The sequence below is a fragment of the Orbicella franksi genome, chromosome 12 (genome assembly GCF_964199315.1).
Source record: "Orbicella franksi chromosome 12, jaOrbFran1.1, whole genome shotgun sequence".
In the NCBI taxonomy this organism is placed as follows: Eukaryota; Metazoa; Cnidaria; class Anthozoa; order Scleractinia; family Merulinidae; genus Orbicella; species Orbicella franksi.
In genome coordinates, this window is record NC_138156.1 from 9844946 (window position 1) to 9866261 (window position 21316).

Here is a 21316-nt window from a genome sequence, read left to right on the forward strand (position 1 = left end):
ACTGAGCTGTCCTCGTCACCGTCAAAATTTTGGTCTGACAAAATGTACCTTTTGCATTTGAGTCCCTGAACTCTCCACTTCCAGATTTTCTGGCCTTAATACATGGTCAGCAATCTGTGAAAAAAGTTGAAGCTCGTGAAGAATTAAGGCGCAATAAAAGCAAAGATTGGACGATTGCTTCGCTTATTTACACTGCTTTTAAACTCTTTCTTTCACTTGGAATCATATCTGGACGTTAACATTGTGAAATCTACTGACTTGAATTCAAAACCACTATACAAAATGGTGAAAATATTAATGTACTGCAGAATATTCCATATTACAGCCGACTAAGATACAAGGTTCGTTCATGTCTGATATAGTCGCTTAGGGAAAAATTGAACAAACAAATCGTGATTTATATCATAGTACGTGGTTCATTTCTCTTTATTGACCTTACTTGGAACTGCAATGTTACAAGTGCGCATGCCCGCAAGAAACGTAAAAGAATGCGACAGGTTCAAATTGTGATTAACTTCAACTTATTTGCTCCGAGGAAAATTAACTTTTACTTTCGCGTTCAAAAAAGAAAGAAGCAGACTCTGTAATCTGAAAAAGAAGGTAAGTAATCCTTTCGTTGCTTTTTTTGTTTTTTCATCTCACGGTCTTTCGTTTACTGATAATGAGAATTTAAACTGGTGGAACAGACTGCAGTGCAGCCTCTTTTGAAGAATATCAAGCATTTGGTTTCTTCCAGGTAAGGTTTCTTGCAACTGAAGTATTCGAAGTCCAGGAGCAATTTAATCCAATGAGACACAAATTGGGCGTCTTATCAGATCTCTTATAATTTCCAAAAACCGCTGAAATTTATACCGAAAACCTTTTATCCACAAAGAACTATTTGAACCAAAACATGAAACAAAATCATTAGATTGAATGTCATCGCTTTTGCATTATAGTTTCAGCTAAATTTCGTGCGCCGAAATATAATAAACAAGTGTTTGCTGTTATAATGTGGAAATCGAGTTAATTACTAACATATAAAAGTCTAGTGAACGCATAACCACTGGGCAGGTAAGATTTTTCTGCTTAAATCCGAATTCTTGAAACCTGGTTGAGATCTGAAACTGGGTTCAAATCGTCCTTAACTCGTTCATGATAATTCAATTAAATTACTTAGCGGAATTTATCTGTTGTATAAATGTCCATTTTCAGCTGTTCCCAATAATTCTGACCTAATGTAAAGCTCTTATAGTATATACCTAAGTTTAAGTTGTTATTGGTTTGGTTTGATTATTCAGTTTTAAAAGCAAGTTTTATTCTTAAGTACTCTCGATAAATATCAAACGTTTAGTTTTCCACATCTTCATTCTATACTATTGACATTAAATTAAAGTAATTTTTAATTTTGACATTTTAATAGCAGGTGTATCAATAACAACATGTGCTATTGACTGCTAGTGATTTACAATTTAGTATTCTTATTTACTTCTCAAACTCACTAATAATTCATAAAGATAAGACAATAGAAATTATGGCGACCGTGACCTTGTTTTGGACATGGGATCTTAAAGAACTTAATTCTCGTTGGTGATATATTTATTTAGATTTTATTTGACATTTGACGTCTGCTACACCTACGTAGCTGTTGTTCTCTACAGGCTTTGTACTTTTCTCAAAAACACTTACGTGACTTAGTCAGATTTCCTGTAGATTTTTCTGACTCCAAATACATAGGCTACCTGTTTTTCAACACATCCTTTTCTCAAATTGTCAGGGGACACCTGCGTCGTGAGTTGGTTACTTTTGAAACCTTTTTCGTATTTCTTTGATTTCCATACCCTAAATTTCAGTAACTTCAGTTTTCTTTTAATGCCTTCAATTAACAACACTTATTAACTCTAGAATGAACTATATTTTTTGCAGCTATTCTAACCTTACTAGTCTTGAGGATGTTCTAAACAGTATCGGTTTTCCTAAATCTCCGTAAAATTGCACTGACTAAGAACAATCCCTGGGCATTTTGTGAGTCTATAATACAACGTAATTGTTCTTCTCTCCACATTTTTTTCTAGGAGTAAGTTAAAATGGTGTTGAGGTTTGTTGTACTTTTGTTCCTACTGGGCCTTGTACGAGGTGAATACATCATTCATATCCTTTATAACGTAATGGACCTTATCACGGTTTTCGACGCCATCTTGACGGATAGGCAAAGGGGTCAGAAATTAAACTGTTTCTGTGGGAATCCGATGGCAAATAACTTTTTCCAAACTTGAAATTTACACAAATTGTGAATCGCAACGTTAAAATACGAGGTAGAATATTGCATTCACCAAGTTTGAAGGATGTAGCTTGGCTAGAAGACGCTCAGCTAAATTTTCTGATTTTCCATACATTTGTCTGTAAATTTGGCTGGGTAGACGCGGTTCACGGGAAAAAAAATTACAATAGCAAATCACTGGCAAACTTTAAAAACCCTGTTTTTTAGTGACATTTTGAAGTGTGCGAAAGAATAACTAGTGATTTCATTCTTGCATTTGTGAGAAAAACATTTCTATTTCATTTTATAATTACCCGTGATTGTCTGTGATTTCGCGTACTACCTTTACTTACTACCTTTATTAAGTTCCTTTTTTCGCGTTATTAATTTTTCTCCCAAAACGTGAAAAATTCAAGTGCTATCGCGTAATGTTTTTTTTCAATTTGGCAAATCTTTTTGTCGACAGATGCATCAACCTCAGCTCCTTCACCGCAGTCAATTAGAGCAGGTAACTTTGTATTCGTGATTATCCAAAGCAACGCATGACTTTTGTCATTGCCAAACGTAGATTTGATTGTATTACCCCGTTATCTGTTACCCATAAATTTAGTAATTTTTCTCTCTCGTTTCTTTGCCCCTTGTCGTCACTGTATGTCTTAGTTGTGTAAGTCGTGTAACTGTATTTGTTAGTAGTGTAAGTCGTTTAAATATTGTAATTTAAAAGTGCAAATAATTAGAGCAGTATAATGTAAATAGAGTTAGTGTTGTAAGTAAGCGTTGGTTTCCCTTGTGTTATTGCAAATAAAAAAAAAATTTCTCTCTCTCGACGTCATTCTGTGAGCGGTTGCAATATTGTCCATAATTTTGACCATTCAAACTGAAAGTTACAAGTTTTCTTCGTCTTAAGCATGGCACATCCTTTGGGCCCTGTTAATACCCCCCACAAAGCTCAATATTTCCCTAGGAAGCTATGTTTTGCCCTAACAATAACAAGTTCGTTAACAGCAAGAACAATTTAGCAACCTTAAATTTCTGAAGGTTGTACTAGATATTGTGGTCAGGTCTCTGATGTCGTCATAATTATGGCTAAAGGAGCCCGTTAAAAGACAAGAATATTTAACTTAAGCTAAAAGAAAGTCACAGACATCTTTGCCTTACTAGAAAGAAACTATATGCGGATTCTTTAGAATGAAGAGATAAAATAAGCAGGTCAAATGGTTCCCTAATTATCCCTTAAAGAAAACCATACCAGTCATTCCGGAAAGAATCATATCAGAGATAACTATACAAACATTATATAATATCTCAGCTCGTCAGTTTAGATTTTCTTTTAGTGAAAACAAACAATGAAACAGGTCACTTCATTTATCCACAATGTAATGTCATTATGTTAAGTATTGTTACCAAATCGGAGACTGTTTTGGTAGATCTCTCAAGAACTTGATACTTGTTTCCGTTGCGGTACATTGTATTTCCATATTACTCATGTTTTTTTTAACTTAACGGTCACAAGTATAATTAGTGAGCTTTCTTTTGCAACTTTTTCCTGAAAGATAACCATATTGAAGCAATTTATCAAACACGAAAGAAAAAGTTTCACCACATTTCCAAACGCCGATCGAGAAGAAAGTCGAAAATATGACGCACAGCGGAGTACTACTTTTTTGACGAACTTCGAGGCTTTTTAATGTGGTGAAACACTGTTCCTAGTAAATATCTTCTCAGTCGAAACCAAAAGTGGAAAAATACGGAGACACAAGATCCTAAAACTCTACGCTAGTCAACACCAGGCATCCAAAACCGTCACAGTCATGATTTCGTTTTTTTTTAAAGTTGATGAATTACTAATGAGTTAAGCATTACTACTGCAACTTATTGTTTCAGTTCCGAGGCCAGGCTGTTCCTTGTCAAGTCAACCGGAATGCTCGCTGAAATTCAAGGGGGTTGGTTGTTTTAAAGACAAAACGGACTCAAGGGCGTTTCCTGAACTTCTTCTTACAGCAAGAGATCCCAAGTCAAAGGTTTACTTTGGAGAGAGAATAAATTGGAAAGATTGGGCAAACTTCATTGACAGGTAAAAGTGAAAAGTTATTTGATGGGTATATCAAAACATTTGTGTATGAAACGCGTTAAACCTGCTTTGAAAGAAAAATATGTGTGGTTGTTCCTGTTGTCGGCCAGTTGTGTTGTTGTTGTCGTAGTAAGCAAAAATGAAGATGGAAAACTTCAGAGTAAACGTTTTTTTTGTTGTTGTTTCAGCCAGAAAAAATTGAAACGTTGAAGTTTTTCGTTACGGTCATCTTTAATGAAACGAAGCTATGTTTGTCTGATCATATAGGTTTACTTGCGAGTGCGCAGCAAAGGCAGAACAAAAGAACTTCGACTATTTTGGCACCGAGAACTATGGAGAGTGTTGGGGCGAAATGAATGCTGATTATAGTGTACACGGTCCGTCTGGGAGATGCACAATGGTTAAGAAAGATGATTGTGTTTTCGAGGCTTGTGATGAGAAGCGCAACGACTCCCGACTATGCGTTGGAGGCCCACTGGCTCTGTATGTCTACAAAATTAAACATAAACGTAAGCGAATTTGAGCACCTACTAGGAAAATGTCCCGAGAGTTTGACCCTGATTGATACTAACAATACTATGCCACCAGCCACCCACGAAAGGTAAAATAGCTGACGTTTTTCATCTTTCCCTTAATTGGAGATAAAACAAGCGTATTTTTAGATTAATTTCTGATTTTTGTTGCATGTAATTCAATCAACAGCACCATCAACTATGCCACCATCGACTAAACAACCTACCACGGGTAAAACATCTGACATTTTTTTCGTTTCTCCCTGAATTGCAAGTAAAATTAGGGTATTAGTATATAAATCATTAATCTCTCTAAACGTACGTGCTTTTGATTTCGTCAACAGCACCATCAACCATGCCACCTTCAACAAAACCACCAACCAAGGGTAAAATAACTAACAGTAATGGTTCTTCTTGGATAATTAATGAAATTACAATAATCGTTTTTTTTCGACTATATTATTAAAATGTTTTTCCGTGATTTTGTCAATAGAGCCATCAACTATGCCGCCTTCAACAAAACCACCTACCGAGGGTAAATTAACTGAATTTGTTTTTCTATTTCACCTAGAATTGATTTTGCGCGCTGCGAGATACTTTCTAAAACATTCTTTTTTTGCTAACAGGACCATCAATTATGTCACCCTCAACGCAGCCACCAACCCAGGGTAAATTGACTGATATTTGCTTTGCATTTCTTCTAGAGGTAGAAGTAAAACTAGCTTGTTGTTACATTTGTTTCCAAAGCGAAATAAAATATGCAAAAATGTCAGCATGCTGATCGGCTGACACAACATCAAAATCCCAAACAGTGCAGAAAGTTGAAATTAAATTGCATGTGTATTAGTGACAAGTAATCAAATTCTCGCGCAATTTGGAATAAATAAGCACTTATAGATTTTTAAAAGGCTTCAGATTTAGTCTGAAAGATTTACTTGTGGTAATGTACTTCAAATCGTACTCAAAATCACTTGGTAACCTATACAACACGTTTTATAATTATGTCAACAGGACCATCAACTATGCCAGCCACAACCCAGCCTCCAACCAAGGGTAAAATGATTGATATTTTTTTTCTTCTGTTCTTGGATTAAATTTAGCTTGTTGCTATATTGGTTTCCAAATAACAAGTTTTACAATTTTGTCAACAGCACCATCAACTATGGCACCCACAACGCAACCTCCAACCAAGAGTAAAATAACTGATGTTTTTTTTTTCTTTTCTTCTTGAATTAGCAGTAAATTGAGTTTGTTGCTGTACTAGTTTCCATATAACATGTTTTACAATTTTGTTAACAACACCATCAACTATGCCACCAACAACCCAGCCACCAACCAAGGGTAAAATAACCGATGTTTGTTTTTCTTTCTTCTTGAATCAAATTTAGCTTGTCCTTATATTAATTTCCAAATAACATGTTTTACAATTTTGCCAACAGCACCATCAACTATGCCACCCACAAGCCAGCCTCCAACAAAAGGTAACCAAACTCTCACTTATGGTATTTTTCAAACAGTTTTCCCCAGTGTGCTTGAGGTAGTATATCAAACACGAAAGACCGTGTTTGACCACATTTCGAAACACCAAGAAGATAGTTGAAAATACGGCGCGCAGCGCAGTATTTTTGACGAACTTCTAGGTGTTTGGAAACGTGGTCAAGCACTCTCCTGTGTGCTTGATATACCTTCTCAATTGAAACTAAAAGTAAGGAGAAAACGAAGAAATAAAATCGTAAAAATCTATGCTAATTAATATCAGATATGAAAAAACCCGACATAGTCACGATTTCCTTTGTTTAAACTGCATGAATTATAAATGAGTTTGAGAAATAAAATTAGTTTGTCGTGAGATTCGTTTCCAAAACCCAGTTTGTGATTTTGCAATAAGGACCATCAACTATGTCACCTTCCACTAAGCCATTTAACAACGGTAAAATATGTAGTCTACTGATTGTCCTTTCTAATTCTTAGGCTAGTTTCAAAATATGTTCGTAATTCTGCCCACAGAAACAACAACACTACCAACATCGACAACGCCACCTTTTAAGGGTAAAATAACTGTCATTTTCGAATCACTCCTTGTAATTTTAGCTAAATTTCAAGCGCTACTTTTTTCATTAACTTTTCTTTAAGCATGTTTGTGGTTATGTCAACAGAAACACCTACTGGGCCAGCTACAACACAGTCACCTACAACAGAGTCACCTACAATAGGTAAAAATTACTTAAAATGTTTTACTTAACCTAATTGGCAAGTATACTTGTTACTAACCCGGAGTAATGTATTTCTTTTTTCTTGGCGCGCACAGTTAATTCTTCATCCTCTCGATTTTTCCCCACATGAATGTCTGAGACTGGCCCACAAAATTTCCATGTCGATGACGTAACCCCCCAAAGATCGTTGTATGGTGTCTGATTGGTTGTTACGAACAAAAATCCGAACCTGGGCAATAACTAATCCGACAATTTAGGGAACTCTGTAGATCCAGGTCATCCTCTTCGTTTTTTTTTTTTTTCTAAAGTTTGGCCTTAATCTTGCCAGTAGTCGTCATCTTTGTCAATTTTCGACGTCTAATTACTGATCTTCTGCTCTCTTCTGAAGACCTCGGGCGAAATTCGACCACTTTTAACATGTCTGAGATGATTGTCGACTACTATTTTGAAGTTTCCTTCAATTGATTCGAAGTAATATATACAAGACATGGATCAAAACGCCGAGTAGGGAGGAGAAAATGCGTTGCGGAATATTGTAAACGAAATTCGAGGTGGTTGGAAATATGGTCAAACACTGTCTTGAGTGAAATATCTTCTCGACCGCGAAACTAGAACTAAGGAGAAAACGGAGAAATACAGTCGCAAAAATCCACGCTAATTAACTGAGATGAGATATCCGAACCAGCTACCGTTAGCATATGACCTAATTTAATTTGATTTGATTTGATTTAATTTCATATGATGTAATTTAATTTGCGCCCATGGTCTTTAACGGACTCAACCACATAAAATAACGATAACTAGCCATCTCGTATCTATGTTGTATGTTACAACCCACTTTTCACTGAGTTCGCTAAGTTACTTATCGTTACATTTGTTTTAATATGTTTCGTGTTTCAAAATTATTTCATCACCTTTTTAAAATTGCAGGCTGAACGATTAATTAGACTTTTGAGCCTTTTTCTACTGTCATAGCCTTGTTCAGTACTGTTCAGATTAGTTTGATGAATATATATTTTAAATACTTCACTCATATTTTTAAAGATAACTTTTAAAGAAGTAGTTCTGCGCTTTATATCAACAGCAGGACCACCACCGTCGCCTCCACCAGTGGCCACTACGAAGCAGCCAATCACCTTACCGATAGAAGAAGAGGACGAGTGTGAGGAGTAATCAATTAAGTCTTTTACAATGACTGTATGTGCTTTGATGACTGAGTAAGAAAGTGCACAAATTAAATGAAATAAAGTCATGCAGTTGTAACAGAAAGAGTATCTCTCATTGCCTTTGTTTTAAACGATCCGGCTATCATTTAAGATTTGAATTCATGGGTGAACTATTTACATAGAGGTGCATTGCGTCCAATTGAGAAAAGGCTGGTTCTTACTAGCGCACAAGCATAAGCAAAAGCCGACATACGCATGTCGCAGCAATACGGATTTGAAACTGGTCACTCACAGGTGCAAACACCGATGACACAATTCCTTTAACATTGAAGTTTCACCCTTAGCCTGTACTTTGGCACCTCTTTTCCACTAAGCTCAGAAATCTTCCCCAAACACAGCACGTTTATTTACATTCCTTTCGATGTCAGCTCATCATAGTAGTCTCTCTACTGTTGACTGACTGTATGTAGTATTTCTGGTCACGTGGTTTTAGTTATCACCAGGAAAACATTGCAATCTACCCTCGATCTATATACTAATTAAACGCTTAATGTTTGGCAAGTACTGATTCAATGATAATTGCATTTACTCGTTACCTTAATAAACCATATAGGCTCGCACGCGGCGTTATAGGATTAGACACATTTTACAAAACCATGCAAATGCAACATGCGGATACGCGGATATGTAAAAATTGTACTAACCAGAAAAAATAAACATATACGACATGAATTAATCTTCTTGAGTCTAGCAAAGTGCAATTTGGCACTAATTTACAAAGTTCCTTCACCAACACGAATAATTCAAGTTTCTGCATCATTGCACACCTGAGATTTTTGCGTACTTACTCACCGCCGTGAACTGGTGATGAGCTCAGCTACGCTTTTGCGCCATTTCCTTTGAAACAAGATATTGGTGACTTAGATCAAACGCTTTACCAGACATGACAGGTGGCGTCTTGAAATTTGTTAGCACTGCGCATGTGAATTAATACAGAAAAAAACACCGTTATTTTGTTAGAGCTAGGTGGGAGGGGGAACAAAAGGATGGCGAGAACCCGGGAGATTCGGGGGTGGGTGACGAAAGGACTTTAAAGCCGCTATAGAGATTAATAAAGGAGCTAGAACCCGGAATATAAACCAGAAGCGGGAAGTTCGGGTCCATTCCTCCTGACTTCTTTTCATCTCATGCACTACCGCCCTTCTTTCCTTCAATAATTCGTTACACTTTTATTCCCTTAAAACTCATTTAAAAGCAGCCTCTTCGTGCAAAGTAAAAGCATCTCATATCTATCAAAATGGAATGTTTTAAAATTAGTGTTACTTATTCTCGTCCCCAGAGCCCACGATTCTTCTGGCCTGCGGCAGGGATCGAGAGCTCTGGGCTGGTCCAACACCGGAAGTCCGCGATTCACGGACTTCCCGTCAAATCTGGCAAATCTGATTAGCTGAGAAAACGAAACGAATACTCTGCGCATGCTCAGAAAGTCGGGTCCGGCCAACACAGCGGTCAAACGTCGGGCATGCGCAAATTGGTACATTTTTGGGCAGCCGCGCGCCAATTTCCCGCGCAAAAATTTAAAGGAAAACATGGGAAACAACCAGTGTCACGCAAAATTTACGAAAAAAAAATTGAAAAGTTCATAGAAATCTGTAAAAGGAAAAGAAAGCAGGTAAAAGGAAAACTTAAGACTTTCCAGACACAAAGTTTATTAAGTTACCGGTATTCTGTTGATTTACCATTTTGTTTTGAGCTTTACCAAAAAGGTTTACAAGTCTTAAAACCCGTGTCATGCTACGAGCCGAAGGCGTAGTATATTTTTATTTGTTTTTATTAATCATACGATGCGTGACGCCGGAAAAGGACGACAAACGATGTGTAAAAGAAGGAAAAATGGGAGAAGAAAAAGACAATTGCAGTGATTCGGCTTCGCTCAGACGAGCTGGAAAAATTTTGGCAAGGACTGTGGGGATTCCATCCGGATCCTTGATTTGTCTGAAGCACAGGAACGAGATGAATCGAAACGACAAACGATGTTCATGTCCATCGTCATGGGGGCATAGCAGACCAAAATACCGATCCCAAACCGCCCGGCTGTACCCGGTCTTTGACCAGGTGGGAAAATCTTTTTTAAACTACAAACGTGGGAAAAACTGGTGCACTAAATGCAAAGTCGAGGCGGACAAAAAATTCAAGGAGCACGGAAAATACATACCGCTGAAAAGAAAGACCTGCAACAAGCAGAAGGTAGAACAATTTTTAACTCTCAAGTTATTTCTGTTAGCTCTCGTTGTACTGGCTAAAACATAAACAAATATATAAATAACGAGGAAAATGTCATTTATAGGATGCCGATGACCCACGAAAAGAACAATGTCATGAAAATATTTTGGTCGCCTTTTAGTTGCTCCATTGCTGGCACATGCGCAGGCGTTTGACCGCTGTGTTGGTCCGGCCAGAGCTCTCGATTCCTGCCGCAGGCCAGAAGGATCGTGAGCTCTGGGGGCGAGAATGAGTGTTACTCGTATCGATTTCGTTTCGCGGGCCATATTAAGCTTTCCAACCTTGGCGGGCGCACGTAACCTTTCGGCCATTTTTGTTCTCTTTTAATTAAGCTCTTGTCTCTGATATTGGCATACCCGATAGCTTGCTATGATTAAACAAATATTTGCTTTTCGGTGCCTAATATAGGCTAATGTAATTTATGAAGGAGGCACGGAGAAATAAGCTTTTGATTGAGGGCAGGTCTTGTTACGACGTTTCACGGTCTAAGATTAAAAGTGCTGCAATTCTATCAAGAAACACAAGTTAAACAGTATAATCTTATGTTTTTAATTAAAATTATTCTTTCCAAACTAAGAGCCCAAAACCAAAGCAAACAAACCATAGAAACGTGTTCATTACCACGGTGTAATTCTGTTGACGACATTCTTTTATTTACATTACGGGGATTTGAAGTGTAAAGAAATACTTGCGATCGCTGTTAATTGCCCCAAGTCTTGTCTGACTAATGAACGAGGAATCTGAAGAAAAGAAGGTATGTTGTAGGTATTGAAACACTTTCCACCAGCATTGAACTGCTTCTTAAAATAACCCCAGGATGAGACTAAATAACTGAATGTCCTACAATTTCTTAAGTGTCGCTCTATGCATGCTTGGCCAAATCAACTGAAGCAAAATTGCTCTTTTACCTCTTTAAGCGCAAATTTTAAGCACGAGACTAATTTCAGGTATGGCAGGTTTGAGACCACAGTTCAAAGTTAGTCAAACGCTACTTAGTGTCCGAAATTTTTTTCTCTGCGACGAGCAACCTTAAACTCTTTAGTTTAGCAATTTTCTTGATGCCATTATCCTAGATGCGCTAGTGATTGACCGAATGCCCATGTTAAGTTTACATCCGAGAAAAATCAATTCTCAAGGATTATAGCGAGAAACGTTGAACGACAGTTATAATACCTTAACTCGTGCAACGTGTTAGAATCTTTGAAGATCTCGTAGGGAACAACGCCGGCGATTTTCAATGGATTCTCGTTTGAATCTCGTTGTTACCTTGCTCTCGAGAGCTTCCAACTGGTGTCCAAAGATTACGAACACCCTTAAGTCTTAGAAAGCCTAAAAATAAAGAATAGTCCAGGTTTTAAATGCCATATTTGTTCGCAATCGCCCACGAAAGCTTTTGAAACACGGAGTTTCTTTCACCAGCAAGAAAAGCATAACCAACCGCATTGTATTCTTTATTCAATACCCCGGCAAAGTTTTTAAAGCAGTGCAGATCACCATATCTCATTTGAAAGGGCAAACAAATACTTGCCAGAAATAACAAGGTTGCCTTCAAAGAGAGTGATACGTTTTTTGGAATCAGTAGAATTTAGCAGGAAAAAACTGCAAAATTTTAGAGAAACTGAAAAAAATACTGTAAAAATACTCTACTGTTCGAATTTGATGTGGAGAAAAAAAGTCTTTGAGATGCGTGAAAGTGTTTTTAATTATACTCTGTCGTTTAATCTACGAGAGTACTGGCAAAGAAAATTTCAACTCTGGACCGCACTTGTTCAACTAGACTATTTTGAAAATTTCTTTTATTCTCATAGTCGATTTGACTTTTAATTTGAAAGCTTTTTCAGTCAGTTTGGGATTGTAGAAAAGCAATAATTATAATCAAGAAAAATTGGAACCAACAGGTGAACTAACAATAGCAGTAACATTGGCAGCTGTATAAAATTTTTATCGCTAATATTGACAAGTGTTGAATAACGATATGCAGATCATAGAAGGCTGAAGTTTTAAATTCTTGTTAGAAACTTAAGCCGGATTCTATTCTAAAGAAACTATCAACGAACGTCGTCGAAGTCTGAATTGAACTTTACACTTATGGATTATGCCATGATTTTCTTAAACGAGAACCATTCATAATTCGAAAACACTGAGGAGAGATAACAATATTTATCCCGTTACCTTAATTTTTACATTTGTGAACAAAAAATCCGAAAATTCGCGGAATATTGTGTTTTGAGGCGAACATTTCGCGATCTTTGTCTGTTTCGTTGTTCTTTTATTTCTCGTTAACATAAACGTATCGAAAATTGAATTTACGATGTTCAACGTATGGTACAAATTTAACTAATGATAACTGTACCAATATGAATATGAAATATAAATATTGAAAATCAAATGAGCAATTACTTGTAAAGGTTTCACAGTTTGCCATGGTAACCATTATTATAGCAACGATGACTGGAATCAATAATTTATGCATCAGCCGACTTTTTGGCATTCGCCCCACATACCGGACGTTAATTGAAAAAACATAATTAACTGCAGCATACTTAGTTAATCAACTGGCAATAATATAAAACATATTTGTTTTCTTTCTAGGATCAAGTCATGACTTTGAAGACTGGTGTGTTCTTGCTCCTACTAAAGCTCGCACAAGGTAAAGAGAAATATTCAAATTAGATTCACACAGATTTTTCCTTTTCTCGAGCCACGGCATTTACTTATAAGCAAGAAAGCAAGCAAGAAGTCTCGTCTACCTTGAAATAAATCAATAAATCAATAAGTCCGTAGAAAAAGTATTCGCTTTGAAAAATCTCCGGCTCGCAGTCTATTAGTAAAATATGACCGATCGAGAAAATTACTTAATTGTGATTGACTGAGAGCGGGCTAATTTATCGTTCATTTTTAATTTGCATTTCTCCGCAAATTAACGCGCGCGTGTTGGTAGTTTTCTGAAAAATAGCATGAAAGCTAGAGCAATCAAGTACTCTTGATATTTGATATTTGAAAATTCTTTCCATCTCTACTTGCCTAAAGGCTCGCACATGTTTGAGAGAATAACCACGCGTTTGTCCACTCCAATACCACTCGTAGTGTAAATCCTGAATTTTTAAGGATAGACTAATTCACTTTCAATGACTCTGAACTCTGAAATTTAATTTCAGGAGTAGCAGATGATTGCTATACCAAGCCTGTAGGAATTTCAAACCAGGGCAAAATTCCCGACAATCAGATGACAGCGTCCTCTCAGTATAACCATGGTTACCAGGCTGCTTATGGTCGACTCAATGGTGACAGGGGCGATGGCTGGTGTGCCAAAGAAGCCGGCAGAAGTGACGATTGGCTGCAGGTTGATCTTGGGGAAACGATCGAAGTGTGTGCTATTGCCACTCAAGGAGATAGAAATGGTAATGAATGGGTTACAGCCTTCAAGCTGTCTTACTCAACTGATGGAAACAGCTGGACACCTTACAAGGATACAAATAGCTCAGAAGTGGTGAGATGTGTTTCACTAAATATTTGCCAATGATAAGTCACATCATGAACTCTCCATCCGTTTACATTCTAAGCATGATCTATGATACATATTTCTCAAACTCGTTAATAACAGTCCATCATAATCATTACGATGGCGGTGTTTGGATATCCGAACTTAATCCTTAGGCTTATTTCTCCGTTTACTCCTTAGTTTAAGATTTGATTGAGAAGATATGATATTGAACACTGGAAACCGTGTTTGAACACGTTTGCAAACAACTCTACAAAAATGCAAGGCGTATAGTAGTATTTTCAACTCTCTTCTAGGTGTTTGGAAAATGTGGTCAAAAATGGTCTTTCCTGTTCGATATATACGTTTCACACGAGGTTGAAGGTAGTACAAAACGGTCACGTTCGGTATTTTGTATCATGTTAGTCTGTTTCTTCAGAGAGACAGCTTACAATCTCAAAGCTGTCTTAACTGGCAGGAATTTCACAGGCAAGGCGACAGCAACACAGTTGACCAACACAAGTTACCGGTGTCAGTCTCTGCAAGATACCTTCGTTTTAATCCAACCAAACGACATTCTTGGAACTGTCTTAGAGTTGAAGTTTATGGAGTTGCAAGTGAGTTGCTACCCTTAAAAAACTTACTAACCTTCTTACGGCTCTGCTAAATTTTGAATCTCAATTTTCTGAGAAATTGTGACAGTCAAAATGCTCTCTGATACTTAGCTTGCTGAAAGAGACTTCCAATGAGCCAGAAACTCACAAACAAACAAAAACACACACACACAAAAAGAAACAACACCGAGTAATTAGTCAAATAATTAGCGTGGGAGACTTAAAACCTTAACTCTACAGGCAAACAAACTCTCTTTGTAAAACATCTCGTTTGTTCATTTTTCATACATTAGTAGGAACTTATTGCAGTTAGTTAATAAGAGAAAAGTACTCTGATTGAAGGCTTGGAGGATTGCTATTTTTAAGGGTAGACCAATGTTTCTACTTTCAACGATTTTGAACGAAACTAGCCCTATGATTCAATTTTATTAGTAGCAGACGACTGCTTTACCAAGTCTGTAGGAATTTCAGACCAGGGCAAAATTCCCGACAATCAGATGACAGCGTCTTCTCAGTATAACCATGGTTACCAGGCTGCTTATGGTCGACTCAATGGTGACAGGGGCGATGGCTGGTGTGCCAAAGAAACCGGCAGAAATGACGATTGGCTGCAGGTTGATCTTGGAAAAACTATTGTTGTGTGTGCTATTGCTACTCAGGGAGACAGAAATGGTAATGAATGGGTTACAGCCTTCAAGCTGTCTTCCTCATCAGATGCTCAAACCTGGACACCTTACAAGGATGCAAATGACATAGAAGTGGTGAGATCTGTTTCAGTTTTTAATAAAAACTATAAAAGTTATAATTTCAACTCGGTATATATAACGTATATTTTCAAGAAAGAGAGAAGCAATAGTGAGAGTTAATCCCCCATAGAAGCCTTTTTCCAATGGTAATTCCTCTATATCTCAAACTGTTTTTAGACACGTACTGACCAAATCTTTCGCAGATAATATTACCACGGGCTTTGTGTGGAAGTTTTGGTGAAGGGTGACAATGCGTGTAAAGCTGCTTGGGCTGTCCACGTGATTAAAATTCTCGCTACAGGATTGGCTATTTCTATTCCTCCTGCGCCCCCCCCCCCCCCCCCCCACCCTGGGACTTCCGAGGGATTAATTTGGAAATAAGACCATTTCGGGGTACGTATTGACTATCTACCCTTCATATTCTCTCTTTTCAGGACAATTTGAAGGGTAAACAGTGAATCCATCTTATTTTGGCTAGTTATTTTTTTATAGTTTTACTAGTTATAAGCTAAAAAGGATCTCTTACAATCTTAAAACTCTCTCAACTGACAGGAATTTCACAGGCAAGGCGACAGCAACACAGTTGACCAACACAAGTTACCAGTGATAGTGACTGCGAGGTACCTCCGTTTTAATCCAACCCAGCGACATGCTTGGAACTGTCTCAGAGTGGAGGCTTATGGAACCGAAGGTAAGTTGCTGCCCTTTAAAACTTACTAACCTCCTTGACGCCATGCCAAATTTTTAATCTCGGTTTTTTTATATGCGTTCTCGTAATATTCTCAGAAACGTTCTTGAAACTTCTAATTGAAGAGAAACAGAAGCACAACCATCAACGCTAAACAACAACAACTCCATGAACAAGGGCAGGAATGTGGCACCTTTAGATGCAGCTGTATGGCTAATTGGGCACAACAAAATATGCAATAACACAGATGTACTTTACTGATTGCACAAAAATATAGTGCCAAAAAGTTTGTACCCAACCAGACACGGGAATTTAAGTGACCCCCGTCTCGCCGAATTTTGATTTTACTTTTTGCCTCTGTTTACTAAGAATTTCTTTTTATATTACTTGTCTTGGATTAATAATTGATACATGTACCTTGATTCATTGTTGACCCATACAGCAGGTTTTTTCTCAGTTGTAAAGAGTATATATATTTACCTTGCGTTCCTAAATCTTACTGAGTGCTATCAACTGTCTAGTAATACATTCTTTTCTTTGCTTTGGGAGGCAAGAACCGTGCTCTTTTTGAACTCGTTTCTTAAACGTTTCACCAACATATTAGTAGTTCAGATAATCAAATTATTTCGCGTGCAATTTGGAATAAATAAGCACTAGTAAATTTTCAGACTAAAACGAATTGCACAAGCCCATATGGCGAGTGCAAGTGCAATCGTTGAAAAATTTGCTGGTGCATATTTATTCGAAATAGCACAAAAAGAATCGTTTGATTACTTATTAATACTATTCGTGCAATTCAATTTCAACTTTCTGCACTCAATTTCAACGTTTTGCACCCAATTTCAGGGGAGCAAGGATGACGCAGTGGTGAAAGTTCTTGCCTCCCACCCGCAATGTGGCTCGCGGGTTCGATTCCGGCCCGGTGCCATATGTGGGTTGAGTTTGTTGTTGGCTCTCGCCTTGCTTCGAGGTTTTTCTTCAGGTACTCCAGTTTTCCTCCCCCACATAATTCTCCCCCAAATTCCAACTCTACCAGGATAGAGGACTCGGATGAAAATGTGGCTTTCACTCTAAATATTTAATTAATTGGCTAATTAATTAATTTATTTAATTTCAACTTGCGACACTGTTCGGGGTTAACTGACGCGCTCTCAGACAATAAGCATGCTGAAATCTTTGCATGTATATTAATAATACATATATTGTGTTCTCCCTCCATAGCATCCTTCAAAGAAGAGCCCGAATATAGCTGTGAGCAAGCATAACTCACTGTAGCATTAAAAATAACTGGCCTTATTATCCAACTTATAAAAATACCAAAATGCGTGATATTAGCATAGCAACGCTGATATTTAGTCGAGTGTTTTAGCTGTCATATGCAGGAAACTGGAAGAAACACATTGCTAATAAGTTTACCTTTGATAAAGGCCAAGGAACCACCGTAGTGCATTTGGAAAACTGGACCCCATTTTACACTTCAAAAAGACACTCATAGCATCAGCAGTTTACAAATCTGTTGCGGTGGTTAGCCTTCGTAAATAAATGAACTTCAATAAATGCATGTAGTTTTGTCTAAATGAAATAAAAGAGGCCAGCTATTTACTTAACTGAGGGTATTTCTTTCGCTTTCCTTGCTTCAGGACCACTGAAATGAATCAATCTACTATCTGCTACTGCTCGATCAATATTCAACGGACCAGGATTATAACAAAATCGACCGAGAAACACTATTCACTTGACTCTGAAGATGACTTCCGCTCAGGCTGTCGAAACGTCAATCACCGACAACAGTTCTTTTCAGAAATACCCTCCGTCGGATGATCTCACAAGACGAACTACTGATACCCCTGGGTTCAAACATTGAAAAAGATACCGAAATTATTCAATCCCTTTTTTTCCAAAGGCTCCCAAATCTAAATGCTAAATCTCGCAGTAATTCCCACGATTCATCCAATATTCATTGCAGTTTGTGAAAAATTGATGGCAACAAATGAAAATTGGCGCAATTATAAACTTCAGTCACTTACAAGGAGAAAAATCTTACGTGTGTAGACCTCTGTGAAAGATACCGTCCAATTATATCTTTCATACGTCGAGCTAAGATTTTGATGACGTAAAATGAGGTGAAAGTTGGTGAAATTTAAGAATGGGAAAATATTTTTCGTGCTATAGAAACACAAGTGGAAGTCTGGAAGAACGAGAATTCATTCTTCGCAGTTAGTATAAATAGTCTTACTCAGCTTGGCCATCAGTCTGGATGTGTTGGCTATGATTTTGCGTTGTTTGGGACAAAATATAGCTGTTTGTTCTTTCTTCTTACTAATCATGTCTCACTGAACTTCTTACATTCCCCTTTTTGTCACTGTTGAAAAGAAAAAACAAAACAAGAAAAAAAACAGGAAAGGAAAATCCCCTTACCCCTGACGTCAATAGATGGTCGACAGTTTAGTAGACTGGGTCGAGTTGTTCAAAAGTCGGTTAACGCTATCACACAGTATTAAAAGTTAACCGAAGTATCATTTTTTTTCTTGCATGTACAAAAATGTTTTTCTCTGCTTATTTTTTGTGTAGTTTGAGATTATTCAAGCTAAAAACTAAAGAACAAACAATATAAACAAAAAACCTCACCAAAAAGTTCAAAACTGAAATCAAAATTCTCAGTAATCCTGATTTAGCTTAATCGGGCATTGAACAACCCAGCTGTCTTTCCATGGTTGTCTGGCCTCAAAAAAAATAGTTTGCCAGTTCATTTTGAAATATTTATTACATATATAACGCGTGAAACATTTTGACGAATTGTTGAGCAGTCAAACAAAATACAAAATGACCGGTTCTTTCTGATATAAACGCGGGGAAAAATTTAGAACAATTTTTCGTCAGAACTAATCTGTATCGACTTGGGTTTTTCTACCACAGCATGATGAACGTTCAGAAGGTTAGCATGCTATATAGAAGGACCAGCGAGGATTGGCACGTACAACCTTCCTATTTACATCTATTCGCTTTGTTACACAGAGGTGTTACAATCCTCAGTTGGAAAAAAGATGGCGACTGGTACATTTACCCATACTTCTTAGCATACGATAGCCTTAACAATACAGTAACGTTCTGAAATCTTCAAATTCAGTATTCACAATTTCCTTAGTACATGGACATATATTGCAAACATATCGCTCCCTTATGCCTAATGTACTGTATTATGTTCGCATAGTACTGTGGTAAAATGTTCAGCCACCATATTTTTTCCTATGGAGGATTCTCTCCTGGCCATGAAAAAATACGCGCCATTTTCTAACCGAAAAATCATTTCACCACGCGTTATCTTGTAACTAAATTCACGATCGCTGCCGATTTTAACACATTTACCTGCTAGTTTGCCTTTACCCGACATTTTTTTTATTCGGGCATAAGCTGACCAATCCGAAGACGACGAAATTTATCAAAGAAAACACGGATTTTGAGTAAGCTCAAGATTCGACGTGCGAAACTAAAATACAAATCAAGTGAGGTTGGAGACTGCTTGTATAGAAGATCTAGCTGGGGAAATAAATTATAAACTAGATCGACTTAAGAAACACAAATTAGCTACAGCAATAATTTTTTATACTTTGTTGCCGCAGTGCGATTATCATATTACTGTTGATTGATACCTGAATGTTGTCTTGATCATCCATAGTCCTTTTCAAGCGGATTTTCCCGTCGTTTTGAACGGAAAGTCCAATAATGTCCAGCCTACAATTTCTTCTAGAGTAACAAACAGCGAATTTATAACCGTCTAGTCCGCTGTGTGAAGGTATAAATCGACTACAGATCTAAACTTGTTTTCTCCACGAAGAAAGCATAGCTGGTGCATGTTGCAACGTAACGACCCCAGCACTTGCACGTGCAAATTTCATCGCGTTTGGGAGTAGCCATTTGCGTGTAGCTTTGATTGTTCTATGATACTGGTGCTGCTGATAACTTTTTTTTTCATTTTGCGGCCAATTTTGATGGGTGTCTCCACAAGAAAATGCTGACAATCGGCAGAAAAAGACGTTGAACGGTAATTAAACGTAACCAGAAACACAAACTAGCATGTTTAGTATATAGGTTCGTACATTTTTTTCACTTAAAGTGCACCTAACCCCAAAAATTTTTTTTCGCTAAAACGAATCTAGACTTTATTTGAAGCATTTGGGCGAAGAAATTTTTGAATTTGGTCGAATCCTCGATTTTCTATGCCCTTTCAAAGTCGCGCCTGAAGTGTTTCACGACCGCGTTTTAGGGAGTCTGGGGCGGCGGTACCTGATGACGTCTACCCAGGAACCAAACACAATAGCGCCTCAGTCAACTCTCTATATTTGCTCGAGAAAATAGAACACAAAACTGATCGTTCCGATGTATTTTGGCACTAAAACGTCCAAGTTTTGTCTCAGAATCATTTCTTTTTCGTCACTGAAGTCAGAGTTAAGTTTCGATTCGGAAGACTCCGAAATAAACTTCGATCGAGCACGTTCGACAACTGTGAACTCACTGCTTAGAGCTTCGAGAGCAATTTACAATATTTAAAGCGACGAAGGGGAAGACTTCTTTGCGGACGAGCTGCATGTATATTAGGAATGGAAAGCTAGATACGAAGTGGAGGAGCAGGCAAACGAAAAGTAGGAAAGAAAACTCGAGGACTGCTTTGGATGGTAATTTCGTCAACTAAACATAAGATTCCCAAGCGTGTTTATAGCCCGTTTACATTTGTCCTTAGCGAGAATGTATTTTGTCAAGGTGTGATTGTTCTGTTAAATCCAGTTTGTGTTTTACTTTCAGTTGAATGCTCCGTGTTTATAAGAGCGAGTACGTGTTGCAGTTTTGGAGACTTGATGACCTCCAAAACATTGACTTAGATCGATTGAAAATCGTATTGTTTGGACCTGTATTTTGAAGCTGCGGGAAGCAAGGCGGAAGGAAACATTTCATACAATTACCGATTTCACATTGTCACACGTTTTAAGTCTAACTCCAAATAACCAATGTAAATTGTTCTTAAAGTTTGCAGTGAAATTCGTCGGATAAGCGAAAAGGATGTGTTCCCTAAGCGGTCCGCAGATAATGTTACGCGGTCATATTTTTGACGCTATTGCACAGAATCTTTGTCGCACTGCTGATTTCCAAACCTTCGAAAAACTCTGTGAGTCTAAAAATTTTGTTATCATGTAATTCTAAAGGATTTTACTTTTATCTAAATTGAAAGAGAAATAAGTGTTGGTTAGCGGCGTACAGTTGTGATCTATTTACATATCAGTATAACGCTTCTTTATCATGATCAGATC

The 21316-nt window shown here is 37.5% G+C and overlaps 2 protein-coding genes and 1 long non-coding RNA gene across 3 annotated transcripts; all 3 read left to right on the top strand.

Annotated features, from left to right (window-relative positions):
- Positions 1–3626: 3626 nt before the first annotated feature.
- On the top strand, positions 3627–6489 carry LOC145463603 (uncharacterized). The gene is made up of 8 exons (XM_081447371.1): positions 3627–3633; positions 4097–4313; positions 4578–4819; positions 5013–5054; positions 5316–5357; positions 5449–5490; positions 5834–5875; positions 5974–6489. The coding sequence occupies exons 1-8, from the start codon at positions 3627–3629 to the stop codon at positions 6051–6053; spliced, it is 714 nt and encodes a 237-aa protein (XP_081303497.1). The 3' UTR covers positions 6054–6489.
- A 309-nt stretch (positions 6490–6798) lies between these two features.
- Positions 6799–8247, top strand: LOC145463996 (uncharacterized). Its single transcript, XR_014041382.1, has 3 exons — positions 6799–6871; positions 6979–7035; positions 8120–8247. It is a non-coding gene; the product is annotated as an uncharacterized LOC145463996 (long non-coding RNA).
- Positions 8248–13017: 4770 nt separating this feature from the next.
- LOC145463605 (lactadherin-like) lies at positions 13018–17418 on the top strand. The gene is made up of 6 exons (XM_081447372.1): positions 13018–13134; positions 13643–13974; positions 14444–14582; positions 15012–15340; positions 15878–16016; positions 17235–17418. The coding sequence occupies exons 1-6, from the start codon at positions 13086–13088 to the stop codon at positions 17276–17278; spliced, it is 1032 nt and encodes a 343-aa protein (XP_081303498.1). The 5' UTR covers positions 13018–13085; the 3' UTR covers positions 17279–17418.
- The last annotated feature ends 3898 nt before the right edge of the window (positions 17419–21316 follow it).